This window comes from Pristis pectinata, chromosome 8 (genome assembly GCF_009764475.1).
Source record: "Pristis pectinata isolate sPriPec2 chromosome 8, sPriPec2.1.pri, whole genome shotgun sequence".
NCBI lineage: Eukaryota > Metazoa > Chordata > Chondrichthyes > Rhinopristiformes > Pristidae > Pristis > Pristis pectinata.
The window spans coordinates 6,495,701-6,518,476 of NC_067412.1; the positions used below are offsets into that span (position 1 = coordinate 6,495,701).

Genomic DNA, 22,776 nt, shown 5'->3' on the forward strand with positions numbered 1-22,776 from the left:
TCTGGATTGTTAGTCCAGGTCTCTGGAATACCAGCTGGTGGTTCGATGTTCAGATTATGTGTTTATGCTGTGATTGAAACTTCGGTAGAAAAGGTCACACTGTTTGGACTGCCCTGGCCACCAATCTCCCCAGGTACTCTGCTGGATCCTCTCTCCTCATTCACTCAGTCTCTCATTCCATGTTGCCAGATTCCCCCCCCTCCTTCCTATTGCCTCAAAAGTCAGGATTAATCTGAGATTTGGGAATGAAGGCAACAGTGACATGACCTGACAGGCTGACATCCATGGACTACAGCTGAAATCTGACAGCCCTGTAGACAGACATATAAAAATACAGAATTAGAGGGACAGATGACCAAGGAGAGAGAGAGGAAGAAGAGCGGGGACCTGCTCTGGACAACTTTCTTCAAAATGACTTCAAATAAGTAAATTTTAGTTTATTCTTTCATACATTGCTTGACAAAACGCAAACTGATATCATGACATAATTATTGTCAATTACTACATGGCTTGACAACTTTGTCTTTTCATTTGACTGTTGGAGTTATAAGGAATTTCACATCTTAAAATAGGGATGCAGCTAAAAAAAATAGCTTGGGAAAGCCAGAGGCATCTGTACGAGGTGATGCTTTTAAAAGGTTATGGCTCTATTCAGCTTTGCATAAGGAATCTAGAGTTTCACTGCTATTTGAGTCAAAGCACATATGTTTCTCAATGTATTCTCAGATGTGAACTTCTTGCTTATCGTCCACAATCATCAATTCTGCAATAGGTATAACATGCAGTTTTTCACTAATAAGGTTACCAAATTTTATTAAAATATCTTTGGGATCATGAGAAATCTCAAGAACTTGTGCTTCTAAAGCCTTATGCAATGCACAAGTAAATCATTATCCATGGCATCTTCTGTTGACAAGGCTATAATATTTTAGGTTGGAGCTGCGCAAATAATTTCCCTCAAGCCAGTCGATTTAGATTACACTTCTGAAGTGTGTGGGGATGCAGATATAAAAACAACTCTTTAAAAAGTATATTTTGCTAAAAGTTAAAGATTAACCATTTTCTTCTCATTGAGTTTCTTTAGCAGTTATCCCACATTTCCATTTGCTAGAATAATGCTGCTTTCTTTCCCCATCTCATATACTAGATTATAAATGCACAAACATGCAACATCAACAAAACAGGTGTTCTGGGGTGTGGTGAAAACCCTCTTTTTAAATTGATTTTAATCAGCAAATCTGGCACTGGTTAAGTCAAAGACAAACCTCAAAGCCTTAAATGAAAACGTAAGCTTTTATTTATCCTGAACACTTAACCCTCCACCCTTCACCACCATGGGCACTAATCCAACTCCAAGGGTATTGGGTTAGAAACAGCCATTCTCAGATGCATGTCTTTGCAATTCTATACACATTTTAGACCATTTTTAGCAGGACAACATTTACAGTTCTTCTACAAATTAAAAAACAGTTGAGCAATTGCACAGTTCCACTGTACCTTTAAATACAAAACTGTCCACATTAGTAGTTCATTTTGGGATCAAGCTACTTATCTGTAACTATAATCCAATTTCAAGGAGTTAAAAGGAAATAATTTCCTCGTCTGTATACCGTGCCTTTAAAACATAATTTGAGAACAAACCATCAAATCTCTCATTCTTCATGTCACTGGAAGTCTGGATCCAAATTGGCTATCACCAGCTATTAATAATTCTGGGTTCTCGTGGCAAAGCAATATATCACAACATCAGCAATAGCTGTTAAAAGTCATCACATTTTCATCAAAATGTATATTTTTCTCCTGTAGGCACTGATTTTACTTGAACAGTACACTCACAGAGATAAGATATCTTTATTAGTCACGTGTACATCGAAACACACAGGGAAATGCATCTTTTGCGTAGTGTTCTGGGGGCAGCCCGCAAGTGTCGCCACACTTCCGGCGCCAACATACCATGCCCACGACTTCCTAACCCATACGTCTTTGGAATGTGGGAGGAAACCGGAGATCCCGGAGGAAACCCACGCAGGCACAGGGAGAACGTATAAACTCCTTACAGACAGCAGCCAGAATTGAACCTGGGTCACTGGCGCTGTAAAGCGTTATGCTAACTGCTAGACTACTGTGCAACGGTCCTCTGAAGCTCATCAAGTAGCTATTTATTGAAATTGGACAATGAAGGTGGGCTCCATTCAGCCATTAAATGACATCCACATGCATTCAAATTCTATACAATGACCAGAAGAACAGCAGTCAACATTTTGTCTAGTCTACTAAATTGGTACTTGAATCAAGTTATAGGCTCAAGCCTCTTCCAAGAAGTCAACAAATAATTGAGACAAATACAGACTTAATGTCACTGCTGAATCGGAGTGTGCATGACCAAAAGATCATCTGTAAAATACGTGAAATCAGCCATTGAAGCAGATATCAAAAATCTAATGGCAATTATCCAGAGATTGTCACCACCTCCAGTAATCCTCCCCAATGCAACATCACAGAGCAAATGAGCTGATCCTACATTGAGTTTGTTGAACACAGGACTTTAATGTGTACAGAATGATTGGAGTCCTTACCAAGGTAACTGTGTTTGGAGTGATTCATTCAACATGAACCAATTGAGAGATTCCTAAGAGATGTTACAAGGGGTGATCACAAATGTAATATTTTGTACTTCAGCTGCCCTCTTCCACTTCTGGCACTAACAATAAAATCAAATCACTTTTACCCCAACCAAGATCCAATAATTCAGATCAGATCATACAATTTCACACGATGATCATAATTTGAGAGCTCTGTATATGGCTCAGGATCCATGTATCTGTTGGTCATAACATTTCTGGATATTGTACAACTATGCTTTAGATTTCATCTGGTTAACAAGGTATAGCAATTCATATCACCTAATCCATTACAACAGAAATCAAGTTAGGTGATCAAAGTCTGGATACTTGAATGTATAATAAAGGGCAAACCCTTTACACATTTACATTATCATCAACTAAAAAAAGCAGAATACAGCTGATCAAAATACTTTTAAAAAAACAAGTTCTCCCTTGTACATCCCTCTTTCCTACCATTATTTTGTACATACGAGAGCAGCTTCTTTGACTTTATACTTCAATAGAGTGCTTCAGGAAATTCTCTTTTGGACATACTCAACCCTTCATACATCATCTTCATCGCCAAACATAAAAATCATACTATTCCTGACAAAAATTGATTTTTAGTGAATGATTATGGTAACTGCACATTTAATACTTTAAAAAAAAATTCACTGGAAGCACCCAAACTGTTTAAACATAGAATGCCTCCAAACAAATAAATATATTTTTAAAACTTTCAAAAATAAAATGTGAATAAAGACATTTAAATCAAGTTCCTTGAAACTTTAAATTACAAGCCAGAAAGATATATTTAATCTTAAGAAAATAATTTAATGCTGCAAAATAAATCTTTGTTCTAGATTCTAACATGCTGTTATCATTATATATTGTTCAGGAAGCTCACAAGTGCAATATAAATACTCAGTATACAAACCCTTCCTAACTTAGAAAAATCATTAATGATTTAAACTTATAAAATATATGTGGATACACAAGTACTTGTTAGTGTAAAGAAAAACCGCCAGGATTCAATGAGCTTCCCAATGATCACCCAGTCGTTCCATAGGTATCCTTTGCTGCCTTTCATAAGGATTGTTAATTTTAACATTTGTCCACTCAGATACTGTAATTATATTTGACTCACACCAATAGCTCTCAAAAAGTGTGAAATATTTAAGTGTCCCTTTTCTGCCCAGTTCAGATTTCCTCCTCCTGGCATCATTACATTGACAAGAGCCGTGAGAATTTACCACCAGTTCTACATGAGGAATTGGTGCATTCATTTTTGTTCAAGTCCTTATTTTCCTCCTTTACCCAAAGGTTAACAGACAACAGGGCATAAGTACTAGAGAAACCTACCCCTGAACCATGCAACTCTCAGACACTTCCTCCTACCTACCCCTGAACCAGGACCCCACCAAGGACCACCAGGACATTATCTCCCGCACCATCACTGACCTCATCACCTCGGGAGATCTCCCCCCACCACCACCCCCCCACAGCTACCAACATGATAGTCCCTCAACCTACGAGTGCCCACTTCTATCTCCTCCCCAAAATCCACAAGATGGACTGTCCCAGCAGACCTATTGTCTCCGCATGCTCTTGCCCCATGGAGCTCGTATCCTCATACCTGGACACTATCCTGTCCTCCCTGGTCCAATCCCTTCCCACCTACGTCCGTGACACATCACATGCTCTTCAACTCTTCCATAGCTTTAAGTTCTCCGGCACGCACAACCTCATCTTCACCATGGACGTCCAGTCCCTATATACCTCCATTCCCTATCACGATGCCCTCACCGCCCTCTGCTTCATTCTTGACCAGAGACAGAACCAGTCCCCTTCCACTAACACTCTCCTCCACCTGGCTGAACTTGTCCTCAGCCTAAACAACTTCACTTTCAATTTCTCTCACTTTCTAAGACCAAGGGCACTTGCATGGGCCCCAGCTATGCCTGCCTCTTCACTGGCTATGTTGAACATTCTCTGTTCCAAGCCCACTCTAGCCCCATTCCTCAACTCTTTCTTTGTTATATCGTCAACTGCATTGGTGCCACCTCTTGTACTCATGCGGAACTCGACAGTTTCATACATTTTGCCACAAATTTTCACCCGGCTCTCCAATTAACTTGTACTATATCAGACACCTCTCTCTCTCCTTCCTCGATTTTTCCATCTCCATCTCAGGAGATTCCTTATCCACCGACATCTTCTACAAACCCACTAACGCCCATATCTACCTCGATTACCGCTCCTCCCACCCTGTCTCTTGCAAGGATGTAATCCCTTTTTCTCAATTTCCCTGCTTCTGCCGCAGCTGCTCCCACAATGAGGCTTTCCACTCCAGGACATCTGAGATGTCCAACTTCTTTTCTAACCGGGGCTTCCCCCCAGCTGTGGTCAAGAGCACTCGCACTCGTATCTCTGCTATTTCCCACACCTCAGCTCTCACCCCCACCTCTCCCAGACCCAACAGGGATAGGATACCCCTTGTCCTCACATTTCACCCCACCAGCCTAAGTATCCAACACATCATTCTCCGCCAATTCCGCGATCTCCAACAGTCTCCACACAGACTGCTCTCTCCATGACTCCCCAGTTCACTCCTCCCCCACCCCCCACCCATGCTGCTCTCACCCTAGGAACTTTCCACTGCCCCTGCCATAGGTGCAACACCTGCTCCTACACCACTTCCATCCAGGGACCCAAACAGTCCTTTCAGGTGAGACAGATTCACCTGCACTCCCCGTTGCCAGTCACTTCGACTCCCCCTCTCTCACTATCACAGCTATGTCAATCCATGGCATCCTCCACTGCCAGGAGAATTCCAAGCGCAAACTGGAGGAACTGCACCTCATTTTCCGTCTTGGAACCTTGCAGCCAAACGGCATGAACATCGAATTCTCCCACTTTAAGTAATTAGTAATCCCCACACCCCTACCCTGCTTCTTCTCTTCTTCCCTTCCCTAGCCTCTCTTTTTTCCTACCCTGCTTTTTTCCTCTTTACCTTTGACCCATCCCATGGTGGATCTGCTCTCCCCTCTTCCCCCGCACCTGCCTATCACCAACCTGTGCCCACCCTGCCTCCCCTCTTTTGTCCACCTATCCCTGCTCTGCTTTTTCCTCCAAATATATTAGACTCCCCTTTTTCCAATCTTCAGTCCTGAAGGAGGGTCCTGACCCAAAAGGTTTTGCCTGCTTTTCCACGTGGATGCTGCCTGGCCTGCTGAGTTCCTCCAGCATCATAGTTCATCCAACAGGGCATCGCTTGTTGTTGTGACTTTGAGTCAGAAGACTGTGTTCAAACCACTTCAGAAATGAGAAGATTACAAAATTGTTTTGTAGAAACCTCACAAGGTGACATAAAACCTAGCAAGGGAAGGTCACACTACATAGATGATTAATGGGTGAACAGAGAATTAGTTGTACTTGTACAAAGAAAGTACTTCTTAATGGTGGCAGCTCTGTATGAAAATGATAGGTGGAGTCTTACAGGGATCTTTCTCAGGGCTTGCAGTCTTTATTAATAGCCTGATGAAGCTACCCAAGGAGTAATTCACACGTGATATATTTCAAATACAAAATCCCCCTGGATCTCCGATAGGTGTTAACCAAAGAGCCATATTTCTTCCCTTAGCATAAATCTCCAACTCACCACAGCAACCATGACCCACCTATCAGGGCATTCCTTTTGCCCTATCCATTCTTCCATCATCCCCTGCAATTTAAAACAGAGTAATTCCTCATTTCTTCAGTTCTCTGACAAAGTGCCTGGGACCTGAAACTTTCTCTTAAATCTTTCTATTGATGCTGTTAGACCTACTGAGTACTTCTGGAATTTTCTGGTTTTACTTCTGGATATTGAGAGGCTTCCTGGACATTTCACCTAGGGAAGGATATATTTGCCTTGGAGGAAGTGCAGTGTAGATTTACACAAATGATAGCCAGACTCTCAGGGCTCAATTACAAGAAGAGATTACACAGTTGTATTTCCTGAAATAGAGGTTAGTGTGATTTCATTGAAGTTATTAATGGGAATGTGATAGGGTAGGGTAGATTGACAGCAACTCATTCCACTGTTAGGGAAGTCCAGCAGCAAAGTCCCAAATTGGTACCAGAACTTCAGGAGAGAGAAGGTGGAACAAACTGACAGATAATGGGACAAGGAAGGGGGTGGACAGTGGAGACGAATGCAATAGTTACTGACCGTCAGTGAACAGGGAAAAACAGTGGGCTGTGAAGCTTCTGAGGAGTCAGCTCACTCTGCTGTGGAAGGACAATCAGGCAAACTGGTGGGACCTGCTTCAAGGATCAGAAAATGCTCAGTTTTGCAGCTGCACCTCCTCATACCTGGTTGAGAGAGAGAGAAAAGCAGCCTCATCTCCTCCACCACCACCATCCGCCTCCAGCTCTTCAGCACTAAGTGCCACTCCACAGAGGCTGAGACCCGAGGAAGGATAGCAACTAGTTGTCAACAGGAACCACAAAACGACACCACTAGTAACAGATATTCAAAATGTGCATGCAGTCCAGATGCAGGGTTTTGACCCCAAACAGTGACAATTCCTTTCCCCTCAGAGATGCTGCTTAACCTGCTAAGTTCCCTCAGCAGATTGTTAGTTGCTCCAGAATCTAGCAACTGCAGTCCCTTGTCTCTATATGTAGTTAAAGCTGTTTCCTGCACCCCCACTAACAAATATGCCTATCGACTTTTGCAATTTTGTCCACAATTTAATTCAAACTTATTTTCCCCCAAGTACGCTCAATGGTGCCATGTTTTAAGTGACACATTAAACTGATGCAGGGTCTTGATCCGAAATGTTGACAATCAGACCTGATGCAGGCCTGATCCGAGACTGACAATTCCTCCCCACCCCCCCCAAACCAACCTCACAGATGCTGCTCAACCCACCGAGTTTGTTTTTTGATCCAGATCCAGCATCTGCAGTCTCGTATCTACATTAAACTGAGTATCCATTTGTCCCCTCCGGTTGGCATCTTTTGATGGAGGGAAGAAGTATTTGCTCCGAACTCCCTCTAAATTTGCCCCTCAAATAACATCACTGAAACAGATTATGTGGTCATTCTCAATGCCATTTGTGAACTCTTGCTAGACCACTAAATTTACTTGAAAAGTATTTAATTAGCAGATAGTAAAAGGATAGTAAACACATCTTTCTTCTTTAACTACCATGCTTGCAGTTTCTCTCCATGCCTTTGAAGTTCTCCTCAAAATTGAACATTTAAAACCCACAAGAGATGCATCAACTTTGGTCCCCAAAAACACAACTAAATTCAAGTCAGTGATAACAATTACAAACTCGTTCAAACTCCACACAGGCAGCAGAGATTTGAACATGGGATGCACTAACTGCAGCGCCACTGTGCTGCCTTTGAGCCATGGTGCTAGCATTTGAGATGAATAATAAATGCTAGAAAATAAACATATAGGTCTTGGCAAGAAAGGCAATGTGTTACAATTGCTTAATTTGAAAACGTGCACCCATTAGTCTGCCTCTGAACATCTCACCCGTGAGAGACGTGCATGTCCTGAGCTCCCCAACTCAAAGTAATTGAGCCAGAGTGCAAGTTCAAGACAATCCAATGCAACAGTTGGGAAGAAATAAAACTCTGATAATCCGGGAACATTGTGTAAATCACAATGTGCATTTTTGCAATATTCAAGACATTCATTTTAGGATTAGAGGTCACTTCTTAAGGGTGTTTAAATGGGATACTCTCTGGTACACAAACTGAATCTTCATGGATCTCTCTCCATCAGAAAAGATACAGACCGAGTACTAAAGTTAAGTGGACGACAGGTGAAGATGTCTGATACAACTTCCTATACCAGCACCACATTTTTCACCAAATAAAAAAGTTCTGTCTACCCAAGGAAGCTCAGAAACTTGGAGCAACAAATAATCTGCTGGAGGCTCAGTGGGTCATGCAGCATCTGTGGAAGAAAATAAATTATCAATGTTTCGCAAAGTTTCAACACATAATGTCAACAATTTCTTTCCTCCCAAAGATGCTGCTCGACCCGCTGAGTTCCACCAGCGGATTGTTGCTCCAGATTCCAGCATCTGCCATCTCTGTGCCTCCAAGCTCAGAAACTTAATTGAATTATGATAGTTTTTTTTCTCCTTTCAAAACAAAATTTTTTAAGAAGCTCACCAAATGATTCTTATGACTGCATTCTTCTACGTTCAAGTCTTGTTTATGATTCTATGGGAAATAAGCCCTGAAATAGCAACAAAACAACCGTGTAGCAACAGTTGAATCTCCCTTATGCTATCTATATGCAGGGCCTGAAATTTTTCAGATATAGCTGAAAACGCTAGCTGAAAAATTGTTTGCTTATCCCCCACCCACCTCCCCCCCCCCCCCGACAGAACTATGCCCGAGAAATAAAAGCCAAATGTACAAAAATTGTATTCTTTATCTATTCTGCTTTAAATTGTACGTGGCTTTCAAAATGTTCAAAAACTATTAACCAATCCCAGCTTGCAAGATTCAATGGTCAATGGCATGACACGAGGTGAAAAAAGGCCAAAAGAATAACAGAACAACTGGAAATGTGTCTAAAGACAGAAGAAATTTGTAATTACATGAAAGATAATGAAGATTTTGTCCCAGAAACACTGAAGATAAAGCTTAAGCTGGTCTGTAATATTAATTCTTACTTTGACTTAGTTGGACATTATAGAGACCGGAAGTAGATGCATCTTGAGGAAAGTTTTTTTTTTGAAGAACCAAGAACACCCAATTTTGCCAAGCTAATGAAAACAGAAAAGAAAACAAAACATACTGAAAAAGAAAACTTGAAATTTCCAAGCATTTAACTATGACAATATGACAAAGTGAAACCCATGGGTTTCAAAAGATCATGACAAGGAGTTGGGCAAAAAATTGGTTCAGCAGGAGAAAGCAAAGGGAAATAGCCAGTGGGAAAATTTATAACTGGAGACCAGAATGGGAATATGGAGGCACTGGCAGTTGCAAAGCTTTTGAAGAACAGATGGAACTTTCAGAAATAAGGAACATTGCAGCAGGAATGCATTGAAAAGGAGCCCCAGTGTAGAAGCATCAACTGGGTACAGCAGTTCATGGAAGGAAGCTTCTGGCAACTGGTAGCAATTGGGCAGTGGTGATAAAATATCAATGCATTAATTTCTTTCATTCCTAATCTCAAAATCTGTCTTATTTACATTAGCTGTGCATTCATATTTACATTTTGAACAAAACCACCATTTTCCCAAGATCACAACTAATGAATTTGAAACTGGTTCTCAACAATGCAGAAAATGATTAGTACCATTTATGCTGGAGGGATTTGTTTTTCCATTTACTCAATGATTATGAAAGTTGCTGAAAAACTCAGCATCTATACCTCACTTCTAATTGCCCTTGTTAAGATGGTGATAAACTCCACCACAAGCCACACACTGCTTGTTTTGAAGGCATTCTGAATGGTATTAGATAAAGAATTCTAAGACGTTCATCAAGTACTGCCAAAAGAAAAAGGACAAATTTCCAAAACAGTACATTGAGAGACCTGAAAGGGAATTTTCAGATGGTGGTGTTCCCATGTTCCTGCTGCCCATTTCTTTCTAAGTCACAGGTGTGGGAAGAGTTAGAAAAGTAGTCTTGAGATCCACTTTGTGGATGGTGCAAGATGCAGATATGGTTCAACAGTGGCGAAGAGAGAAATGTTCAAAGTGGTACACAGAGTGCCAGTTAACCAGCCTGCTTTGCCATGGATGGTGTAAAGAATGCTGCTGGAACTACACTATTCCAGCTTTTTCCTGGAGCAATTGAGTTGCCTCCTGACAAATACTTAGACAGCGAGAAGACTCTGAAGAGTCAGGAGACAAGTTACTTGTTCCAGAATAAACAACGTCTGTGCTACTCTTGTAGTAACTGAATACAACTGGTCCAGTTAAATTTCTGGTAAATGGTAACACACAAAATAGAGTGGTGGGGAAATTTGGCAACTGTGATGGCTCAAGAATCTTGCACAGTACAAATGACACCTCAGTCTCACTTCACCTGGAATCCAGCTCCATACCTTTTTGGAAATTTGTCCTTATCCCTTTGACATACACTAATATTGATCAAAATCAGACGGCACAAGAAACAATATAAACACAAATCACCCCAACCTAAATCAAGTAATGAGCCAAACCAACATGGCCCAACCCAATTTGAAACCTAGCATTGTATCAGAATATACACAAAAACTGACCTGAAAGCAATCACATACCCTTGGGCTTGAGGTGAGGTATCTCTCTCAATTCTTGATGACACCTTCCAGTACTTTGTTGGTGATGAAGAATAAATGGATAGGGAGGTAACTGGTCATATTGGAATTGCCCTATAATATTACACAGCTATCAGGCGGCCTGCATATAAATACCTCTACAACCCTACTATTTTTGAGCTAAATTTCTTGATTTTCACCCACAGAGTCTTCACTATCTGCTGACTCCTCTTTATACACACTATTTTTAACATCTGGAAATAACATGAATTAATGATAAGCAATGTGCTTTGTAGAAGTTTAAGAGTGAAATTCCTCATTAAGTCCAAACAAACATACTGGCAGTTCATATCCAGTTTTGGATTTTTATTCACAAATTTGTAAATGACTTGTGCATCACAGTTGCGCCTTTTTCCATTAAGAAAAATGTTAATGATCTACAAATAATTTATAACGCGTAGTACTCTTTTCATTAGCTTTCAATGTTTTTAATGAATGCGCAGATATGCTTAAATCTTTTGTACTATTTATTCATTTTTCCACATAGTAATTTTTGTCTTGCACCACACTGCTGCCATTAAACAACAAATTTCATGACATATGTCAGTGATAATAAACCTGATTCTGATTCTAGACATGCATTTATCACTCACCACACAATCTATGATTTTGCTAAGATCAACCAAGGAAAATACACTCTTTTTTGGTTATTGCCATAATACACCTATTTGGTTCCACTTTATACATAACTCTGTAGTGATTATTCTCACTCAATTTCCTGGAAATTGCTAGGACATTGGGAAGATCAATATATGAAGTATCCTTTGCGCTTTTTTCTTATGCAATAGCCTCTTCTGGCAACAGAGTGCTTTTACAATCAGGAATTAATCTTTTTATCCACAATGAGACACTGGAAGCCATGGATCACTTTCCATTTTCGGAAAGGCACAGTACCTCAAGCATCTTCAAAGGGAATGCACAACATCCCAAACAACCCATCCCTCTTCTCTGTCAAGCACTACTAATCCTACCTGTGACAGAATCTGCAAAAGACCCTTCAGCCACGTCAGAATCGAGAACTGAAGCGGAAGCAAATCATCTTTGACTCCAAGGAACTAAGATATCATTTCACAATTTATTCATTCTGAAAAATGCAAGCATCATTGTGCCTGTGATGCTTGCATTTTTCAGAACGCAAGCATCACAGGCAAAAACACCATTTATAATCCATCAATAATAACTCTTCAAAGAGGGAGGTGGTGAGCTGCCTTCTTAAACCACCTTATCGAAAATGTATTCCCACAATTCTTTTAAGTAGAGTTGTCGAGGATTTAGACCCAGTAACATGGAAGCAATGACAATATTTCCAAGTTAAGATAGTGCACAACTTGGAAGATAATCGATAGGTTGTGATGGCTCCATGCCACTGATATCCTCGCCTTTCTTAGTGGTAGATGACTCAGGTTTGGGAATTCCTCTCAGAGTACCCCAAGCGAATAACAGTTTGCAGATGGTATACACTGCAGCCACAATGTGCCTGCAGCAGAAGGAATTACTATTTAAAGTGGTGGACAAGATGTTAATCAAGCATCCTACTCTGTTCTGAATGGTGTTAAGTTTCTCGAGTGCAGTTGGAGCTTCATTCATCCTGGCAACAGGACAGCAAGCATACCATCATGCTTCTCACTTGGGCCTTGGTCACGCTGACAAAAGCTTTGGGGAATTAGGAGGCGATTTAGCTGTGAGAAACCCAGCCTCTAACTTGCTCTTGTAGACACAATATTTGTGGCAGGTCCACTCGAGTTTCCAGTCAATGGTGATCCCCTGAATGTTGGCAACCTGCTATTCAGCAATGGTTATGCCACTGAACACAAGGACAAGTAGATTCTCTCTTTATGGAGATGGTCATAGTCTAGCATTTGCCTGGCAAAAATTTGTAACTTATCAGAACGTGCTCAATTTTATCCACTTCCTGATGCACGCAGGTGTGGACTGTTTAACTTAACACCTCCCTTTGCAACTGGAACCTTGACTTCCTGACCAACAGACCGCAATCAGTAAGGATAGACAGCAACACCTCCAGCACGATTATTCTCAGCACTGGCGCCCCACAAGGCTGCATCTTCAGCCCCCTTCTCTACTCCCTATACGTTCATGACTGCGTGGCCAGATTCTACTCTAACTCCATCAACAAGTTTGCAGATGATACCACGGTAGTGGGCCGTACCTCAAATAACGATGAGTCAGAGTACAGAAAGGAGATAGAGAGCTTAGTGACATGGTGTCATGATAACAACCTTTCCCTCAATGTCAGCAAAACAAAAGAGCTGGTCATTGACTTCGGGGGGTGGGGGGGCAGTACAACAGTGCTAATGTCCAGAGGGTTGAGAGCTTCAAGTTCCTAGGAGTGAACATCACCAATAGCCTGTCCTGGTATCTCGGTGCAAGTGACAATAATGAACCAATCCCAATAACCTTCTAAGTTGTGAACGGAACTGAATGTTGTTTGTTGATGACTACACATGCCCACTTCTGTCTTTATAATGAAAGGTAGGTCATTGATGAAGCAACTGAAGGAGGTTGGGCCAAGAATATTTTTCCCCTCATGCTCCTTGACTGCAGTTTTATCAAAGGCCTTGATGTCACAACCGATCAAATATTGCCCTTGAATCAAAAACAATCACTTTCACCTCACCACTGACTTTCAGTTCTTGGCCCAAGGCTGCAATGAGGTTTGAACAAGAATGGACCTTGTGAAATCTAAGCTGGACACTGGTGAGCAAGTGCTGCTTGATGGTTCTGTTGATGACACTTTCCAACACTTGGCTGATGTCCAAGGACAAACTGATTGGGTGGTGATTAGCCATATTGAATTTATTATGCTTAACATGAGAAAGTTGCTACTTTGTCAAGAATGTGCCACTGCTGTAAATGTACTGGAACAGTTTGGCTCAAGGTGCAAGTCGAAAGAATTCAAATTTTCAGTATTACAGTCAGGATACTGTTCGACTTTGCTGTTATCCAGTGCACTTAGCCATTTCTCGATATCACAGAGCGAATCAAATTGGCTAAATACTGGATTATGTGATGGTGGGGATTCTCAGCAAGAGACAAGATGGATCATCCACTCAAAACTTGTGAATGAATATTGGCCACAAATACTACACCATTCTTTCTGGCACTCGCCTGCTGGATTCTGCCATCGTTAAGGATGGGGAGATTCTTGAAGCATCCTGTCAGCTGTTTAATTATTCACCATGTTCATGGCAGGGCTGTAGAGCTTTGACCTGATCCATTAATTGCTTAGCTCTGTCTACTGCATGCTGATTAGACTCAGGTTGTCCAATGTTGCAAACTTGCCAGGTTGGAATCTTATTTTTAGGTATGTCTGGTGCTGCTCCCTGCATGACATTTTGTACTCATTGAGCCGTGGTTGAACCCTTGGCTTGATCTTGCTGGTGGAGGGTGGAATATACTGGGTCATTAGGTTATAGACTGTGGTGGAATATATTTCTGCTTTTGTTGATTGTCCACAGCACTTCAGAGATGCCCAGTTTTGAAATAAACCTATCCCACTTACCAGAATGGTAGTGCCACACAACACAAGGACTACGTAGTGGTCTCTCCCATCATCGGCATCATGGATAGGTACATATGCAACAAGTAGAATGATAATAATAAAGTCAAATAGGTTTATCCTTTGTGTTTGTTCCCCATTAGTCGCATCCACTCTGACAGCTTTGTTCTTCGAGACTTGGCCAGCTTGGTAACGGTGATGCTACCAAGCCACTCTTGGCAATGGACATTGAAGTCTCCTGTTCAGAATGCATTCTGTGCCTTTCAGTAACTTCTCTAATTATTGTTCAGCAGAGAAGAGTGTAGATTAATCACGTCACTGATGATGGCAAGTGGTAATCAAGAGGTGGTTTTCTTGGCCATTTCTGATTTGATTGGAGTGACCTTTGTGGATTCCCTTAGCAGCTCCTCTCCGCATGTACAGGCCATCCTTGGGTAATGACCAGGTTAATTTTACAGATGTCCATAAGTCGATTTTGTCCATAAGTCAGAAAATACACAGAAGTCGCTCGATATGTTAATGATACCTTCACAGTATTGTTATCAATGGCATCAAAAGCACATAAGACTGATAAAAAAACAATTACTTAAGGTGGAGAGAGGAAACTAATTCCGCCATTCGTAGGAATGAATGTATGTGGTCAGGCTTTTTAATTTAATGTTATGGGAGCTCATTTGGATGTACGATGTCCATTAGTTGGATGTTACTAACCCAGGGACAGCCTGTATACTAATTGACCGCTATCTTTGTTGGCTCTGTCCTGTCGGTGGGAGAGAACTTACCATGCATTTGTGGTGGCGGTTTCTCACAAAATGCCTTGGAGGTACAATTTTGTGAGTAGCCAATGTCAGGCTGTTGTTTGAATAGCTTGTGGAACAACTCGCCCTTTTTAGATACCAGTCACCAGAAGATCACAAGGAGATTTTGACAACCATTTTCAGATATTCTAATGAACCAGTTACACCATGAAACACAAATGAACTACATTTAAATCTGTTGCAATACCCATGTCCTGTCCACACAACCTCATGCTTCTGGCCGCCAGTCCTTAAATTTTTTGTTATTTTCCCATTCCAACCTCTGTTCTCTTTTCCTATATTGTTCTGTGAAATTTAACATCAGCACAAAGAACAGCAGCTCATCCTCCAAACAGGCAGATTAGTGTTCTTGACTCAATATTTCTTGAAACAATTTCATATAATTAGCAGCTCTGGCATTTTTAATTTAAGATTTCTAGCATTCCTTCCACATTATTTTGATAATTTCAGGTAATTATGCTGCAGTTTTATTTACTCTACAGTTCTGTCACCCTTCACTCTTTTTTATCAATAAATCTTTCTCACCTTCCACCCTTTTGCAGACCTTCCCTTATTTCACAGAACATGGGCATTACTCCAGAGAAGGTGACAGTAGTAGAAAATCGCCTTTCTTAACCACTGCAGTGGTTCTGAAAATGCTCCCATGTTGTTGGGAATTAAAATAGAAACAGGAAATGCAGGAAACACTCAATAAGTCATGCCGCATCTGTGATAAGGAACGAACCCCACACTCCCCCTACCACTGCCCTGCCTGCCAGGCTTTCTACGCATCTTAAAATCTTGTTCAGGGCTGAAACACTAACTGTTCCTCTCTCCATAGATGATGGCTGACCTGCTGAGTATTTCCAGTAAATTTTGATTCCCTCCACCAAAACCCATACATTCCTGCCCCTCAATCAAGTTCAGAACGATCACAATCACCTGGAACTTATTGAGGTAAAAAACAAATTCATCAAATCACCATTCAACATACAGTAAGAGGCATAAGATAGTCATCATAATTGAAAACAAAATAAGAAAATGTAGTTCAAATTATCAAGTTGATAATGACAGCCAGAGCACCATATCTGTCAGACACACCAGCTTCAATTGGAAGTATTTTGCACATTCCAATCAGCTGTTCAACTGGAACTCGTTTTGATTAAACTGCATCTCCTGCCAGTCTTCAGAACCATAATTCAAATAGTGGCTTGATCCAATGCACAACCTCCATTTCATTGAAGGCTAGAAACAAAGCCACCTAGCACATGAAAGACTTTCTACCAAAAGGCAGATTAGGTGGGATACACCACATGGATATACCTGGCAAGCACCTATTGTTCCTAACAAGGTAAAACATAATCTAGTAATTCAGGTGACCATATAACTTAACAGTAACACAAAAATGGACAGAACCTTAAAATTCAATCTGATATTCTTTTACCAATCACATGCATTGCATCTTTTGAAGGTACTACCACTAATGTAATTTTATTCACAACATTAGGCTGACAATTTCAGTGCAAGTGAGAGAATCATTACATCACAGGGAAGTATGTAGCACCACTAGGTGCAAGCACAAGTCTTAAATCTCAAATTGTTAATGCCAGTATTAAATGTCACCTGATGTTCCCTGGCACACTTTTGTGCACGTGTTATGATCTGGACACAAGGGTTTGGGGAAGTTAAAAATCTAATTTCAGAATGAACAAGGTAGTTGAAAACCAGCATGCAGATGAAGAAAAAAAATTGCAATGCCACACAATACAGGCTAAAAAGGTGGGTATTTTCCAGTAATAATTCATTAGATGCCAGAACTGGAGTGTAGAGCTAAAAAAGGGGTCCAAAGGACATGATAACGACTGCAGAGCACAAGATCTTACAATTTAGGCACATCATATTTTTAGGCTTTGATTTAATTTAAAGATCTCCATAGATGCACAGCTGTCAAGGTGTTTACTGAACCTCAGAAGTCAACTTGAGGGTTCCCATCAACATTGCCAATGGGCCACCCAAACATCAGAGAACTGTCACCTTAAGTTAAAAAAAACACAACACTCATTGCAACATAAAACACCGGGGGAAAGCAACCAGGAACCATTCCTACCCTAATTTTTTTTGTAAGAATTCCATTTCTATGCAATGGAGGCAGCTTTTCTTGTTTTACCTTTTCCAGCTTATCGAAATGCTCCTTGAGGAACTTCATTGGGCGCTCAGGTTTTGCAATGCAGAGGCTGACGATACATTCCTTCAGGATTTGCTGGATGTTGTGCTTCTGAACGTAAACTTCACATCCCCTCAAGCTCTCATCTTCCTCCATATTCGACGACGCCATCTTCTATGCGGTTATGTATTATGAAGAGAATTAGATGCAAATGAATGACTCGTCTCTGCACAAACCCTCACCTCCTTCCCCCCCCCCCCCCGCCCACCTCGCTCGTGCACGCGCAGACACCGTGATCAATGACTGGAAATGAAGAAGATGGGGTTGGGTGCCGTGCTGGGTGTTGGAGGAGGGGGGGGGAGCAGCGATGGCCGGTGCCCGGCCCTCCCGCCGCCGCCGCCACCGCCACCGCCACCGCCACCGGCCGTTGGCGTTTGAAAGACAAAACAGTCGGACGCTACCTGACCGGCTCGCTCGCTCACGTACGCGCGCGCGCGCTCTCGCTCCGCCCCCTCCTCCTCCTCCTCCTCTCGCTGCAGGCGACCAACCCGCGCGCCCTTCGGGCGTGCACGCGCCTCTGCCGGCCGCGCGCGAGTCGGCGATCGAAACGGCCACCGCCCGCGCGCACGGAGCCCCCGGGCGGCGGGGCTGCGCGTGCGCACTCCCTCCCTCTCTCCCCCGCTGCATCGCCCCGCCTTCCCCGTGCGCTCCGCTGCTGCCCACGTCAATCAAAGGCTGAGCTCTCCCGCAGATGCTCTTTGCAAGATGCTGGGAATGCAGCGCTGTGCGTTGCAAACGCTTAAGAGATTTACTGTAACGGAAATCAGGCATGTTTCCGGATGTTAGAGATCTAAAATAGAACGAATACATTTTTTTCATTGTCAGACAAACCTCAGAAGATCCGGAAGCATAGAGAGAGAGAGAAAAGATCTAGTTTCTCGCAATGCCCTGATTGACGACTCAACCCACTTCACAGCCAATTAAGTACTTGTGAAATATACTCACTGTTGCAATACAGGAAACCTGGCAGTCAATTTATTGACAGTAACTGGCTATCAACCTCCCTAAATAAAGCAATAGAATGTGAATAATCCGCCCCTGTTCAATTTGTTCTTGACCCCAGCAGGAAGAGCATTAGATCCAGAACATGAAATGCTTTTTAAAAAAATTCAATTTTTATTCCAAGCCGAAATCACACGACGTTTCCATCGACCTCCATGGCCCTTTTTTGGCAGGTATTATCCCTCCCTTGTTCATTTGTTCATAACATTACCAATCCTCCAAGATTTTCCTGCAGTGTCTGGGAATTGCAAGTTAATCTCAAAGTCACAAATGCAAACAACATGGGAGAAAAAAACTGGAGTATTAAAACAAAATGTTTAATTTTACATTTTCAGATGCTCATAAAACAAATTTGGAAATGGAGCTGGGAAATGGTTGATGGATTTAACAGGTTGCTTTTCCAGTTGGTCATGGGAAGGCAAAGTGTAGAGGATGTGGTGGGAGGGAATGTAGAGAGGATAGTGCAAAGTAGAAGCTGATATGAAATTTCCAGGAATGCTTTCAATCTGACGTGGCAACTCAATCTGGAGACACACAAGACTGCAGATGCTGGAATCACAAACAAATTGACTTGCCACAAACAATGTGCTGGAGGAACTCAGTGGGTCGAGCAGCATCTGTGGGAGGAAAGGAATTGTAGACATTTTGGGTCAAAATCCTGCATCAAACATCAGTCAGTGCTGAAATGTCAGCAATTCCTTTCCTCCCACAGATGCTGCTCGACCCACTGAGTTCCTCCAGCACGTTTGTGGCAAGTCAATTTGTTTGGGATACATTTATTTTTAATTACCCTCCATAACGCTCCAGACACTATCTACCTTCATAAATCACCACTACTTATATGGTCACACAAAAAAAATCTGCAGATGCTGGAATCTGGAGCAAAATGCTGGAGGAACTCAGCAGGTCAGGCAGCATCTATGGAGGGAAATAAACAGTCGACGTTTCGGGCCGAGACCCTTCATCAGGACTGGAAAGGAGGGGGGTAGACCCCCTGATACTTCCCTGCTATTGACAGCAGACATTTGATGATTTGAATATTAGCTGTGCTATTGGCACATATCCAAGCACAGCTAACATTCAAATCATGTGATGTTCTGCTGGCAGTGCAACTTACCATATCAAACAATGAGGTAGATTGCAGATGGGAGTAGTTTTGATTGGCATCCTGGTTGGTCCCAACACGGTGGGCCAAAGAGCCTGTTCCTCTGCTTTCCCGTTCAATTGCAAGCCCACTTAAAAATACGACATCTCAAAATCAGTCACGTCAAAATAGACTTGGCAAACCTGGTGTACTCACCTACAAATGTCTGCTTGTAATTAGGTTATATACTCATATATGTATTACACAGGAGACCATGCTGCCCATCTAGTCTATGCCAATTCCCATCCTACTTAGCAAAGGACTGGTGTAGCCCATGTGCTGCCTTTTCAGTAACAGGTCTAACTAAGGGTCAAATAACAGAACATCTTAAAAAGAGTTATACTGTCCAATAGAACAGAGTCAGTATGGACTTAAAGAGGAAAATTATGTTTGACTAATCTGCTGAAGTTCATCAAGGACGTGATTAGAACAGAACAGAATAGAATCAGGTTTATTATCACTGACATATGTAGTGAAATTTGTTGTTTTTCAGCAGCAGTACAGTGCAAGACATAAAAATTACTATAAGTTACAAAAATAAATAAAATAGTGTGCAAAAGAGGAATAACGAGGTAATGTTCATGGGTTCACGGACCGTTCAGAAATCTGATGGCAGAGGGGAAGAAGCTGTTCCTGAAACGTAGCAGAACGGAAAAGGGGAAACTAGTGAATATGGTGAATTTATATATTTTTCTTTTTTAAAAAAGTCATTCGATAAAGGTCCCACACAGGTCAATCAAAAATGTTAGAGCACATGGAATTAGGGGTAATATACCAACATAGATTGAAAATTACCCCAATACAGGATCTTGACACGAAATGTCAACAATTTCTTCCACCCCCCCACCCCCCAAGATGCTGCTCGATCTGCAGAGTTCCTGCAGCAGATTGTTGCTCCAGATTCCAACATCTGCAGGCTCTTGCGTCTCTTCAAAACTGGTTATTGAACTGAAAGCAGAGTGTGGGAATAAACCATCCTTCTCCAGATAGCAGGCACTGACGAGTCAAATACTGCACAAGTCAATGTTTGTCTATATTAACAATTTGGCTCAGGGGACCAAATATCAAATTTCTGCATTTGCTGATGATACTAATCTTGATAGGATTGTGAGTATGGAGAAGGTGAACGAGGGAGAGCACAGCAGATGGAACGTAAAAAGGAAAAACGCGAAAATCATCCACTTAGATGCACATAGCAGAAAAATAGAGTAATTAAATGGTGAGCAATTGAGTAGTGTTAGAGTTCATAGAGACCTAGATGTGCTTGTATATAAGTTACTGAAGGCCAAGATACAGGTAAAGAAAGCCAATGAGAAGACAAGTGTATTTTAGCCTTTATTGCTTGTTGGAATACAAGAGTAACAACGTTTTATTGCCTTGTAATTGTGACCTTGTCATTGTGAGACCATATATGGAGTATTACGTGCAGTTATGGTTTCCTTACATAAAGGGAAATGTATTTGTCACAGAGTGAATGCAGCTAAGATTCATTTAAATGGTTCCAGGGATGGTGGGTTTGCCATATGACAATAAACTAATCCGAATCTGAAGATGGCAGGGTGATAACTGGCAATTTGTGTGGCTCCTCTGATTTTAGCCACATGCCAGATTGTACCTTTGACTTGATTTCACCAAATACATCCAATATTTATTAATTTTACTTGCATAATGGATTTGTTTCCTTTACCAGCAACAAGGACTTGCATCTTTATGGCAGCTGTAACACAGGGCTCTTCATGAGAGTGTTATCACACAAAATTTGACAAAGAATCAAATAGGAAATAAGGACATAGAAGGGCAGCTGATAACAAGCTTGAAGAGCTGCTGCCTCAACTGCAGCAACCCAGATTCAGTCTGCACATTTTTCCTGTGGCCACGCAGAATTCCGCTGGGTGCTCCAGTTTCCTTCCCACATTCCAAAGACGTGGGATTGGTAGGTTAATTGGACAATGTAAATTGCCCCTAGATGAATGGCAGAATTTAGGGGGAAGTTGATGGGAATGTGGGGAGAATAAAATGGGTTAGGGTAGGATTAGTGTAAAATTACACGCCTGATGGTGGGTGCTGACATGATGCAGCGAAGATTCCCTTCCATGTTCTATCACTCTGTGAAGAGTGAGGTCTTAAAGAGCCTCTCAGAGGAGAAAAGAGAGGTTTAGGGAAAGAGTTCCGGCCACCAGTGGTGGATTAGTTAAAATTGAGATGCCTGAAAAAGAAAGTGGATTATAGAGTCAGGGAGAGCAAGGCTACGTGAAGTTTTGTAAACAAGGATAAAGGGTGAAAAGGTCTTGTACCAGTTAGGACAAGTGGAAGATAAGATATCTTTATTAGTCACATGTACATCGAAACACACAGTGAAATGCATCTTTTGCGTAGAGTGTTCTGGGGGCAGCCCGCAAGTGTCACCACGCTTCCGGCGCCAACATAGCACGCCCACAACTTCCTAACCCGTACGTCTTTGGAATGTGGGAGGAAACCGGAGCACCCGGAGGAAGCCCACGCAGACATGGGGAGAACGTACAAACTCCTTACGGACAGCAGCCGGAATTGAACCTGGGTCGCTGGCACTGTAATAGTGTTACGCTAACCGCGACACTACCGTGCGTCCATACGTTTTAAGTGCTCCCCTCCCCAACCATTCAATTCATTATGGACAGCAAGTTTACAGAGGATAGAACAATGGTGGCTGGACAATTTATGTTATGGTAGCATCATGGTTCAGTTATTAGAGTTGTAGCCCAAGTTCTACATGATTGAACCAAAGACATTAGTTCAAAGCAGTTGAGGAACTTGGGTTCATGGGGTTAAATAAAAATCTTGGAATTAAAAGGCTAATTTCACTATGTATTGCAGGAATCGTGAATCTAATGGATTGTCAGAGAAATCCAACTGGTCCACTCGTGCCCTTTAGGGAAGGAAGTCTGCTATTCTGACTTGGTTTGGCCTATGATGTGGCTCCAGATACACAACTGTCATCCACTATTAACAACCGCCTCAGTTTAGGGAGAATTCGAGAAGGAAAGTAAATGCCAGTATTGCCTGCAACATCCACATCCCATGAATGCGTAAATTTGAAAAAAACCTTGACACAACAGAGACTTCAGATGATGGAATTCAGGAGCAACACACATGAAATGCTGGAGGTACTCAGCAGGTCAGG

General features: G+C 41.9%; 1 protein-coding gene across 1 annotated transcript in view; it reads right to left on the minus strand.

The window, feature by feature from the left end:
• The window catches only part of LOC127573456 (cAMP-dependent protein kinase type I-beta regulatory subunit-like), a 38,294-nt gene extending 20,267 nt beyond the window's left edge, over positions 1-18,027 (minus strand). The window contains exons 1-2 of the mRNA XM_052021697.1: positions 17,872-18,027; positions 17,414-17,584 (exon numbers count right to left, since the gene is read on the minus strand). Coding sequence (XP_051877657.1) covers positions 17,414-17,581 — 168 coding nt within the window. The 5' untranslated portion in view covers positions 17,582-17,584; positions 17,872-18,027. The remainder of the gene's footprint in view (positions 1-17,413; positions 17,585-17,871) is intronic.
• Positions 18,028-22,776: the final 4,749 nt, after the last annotated feature.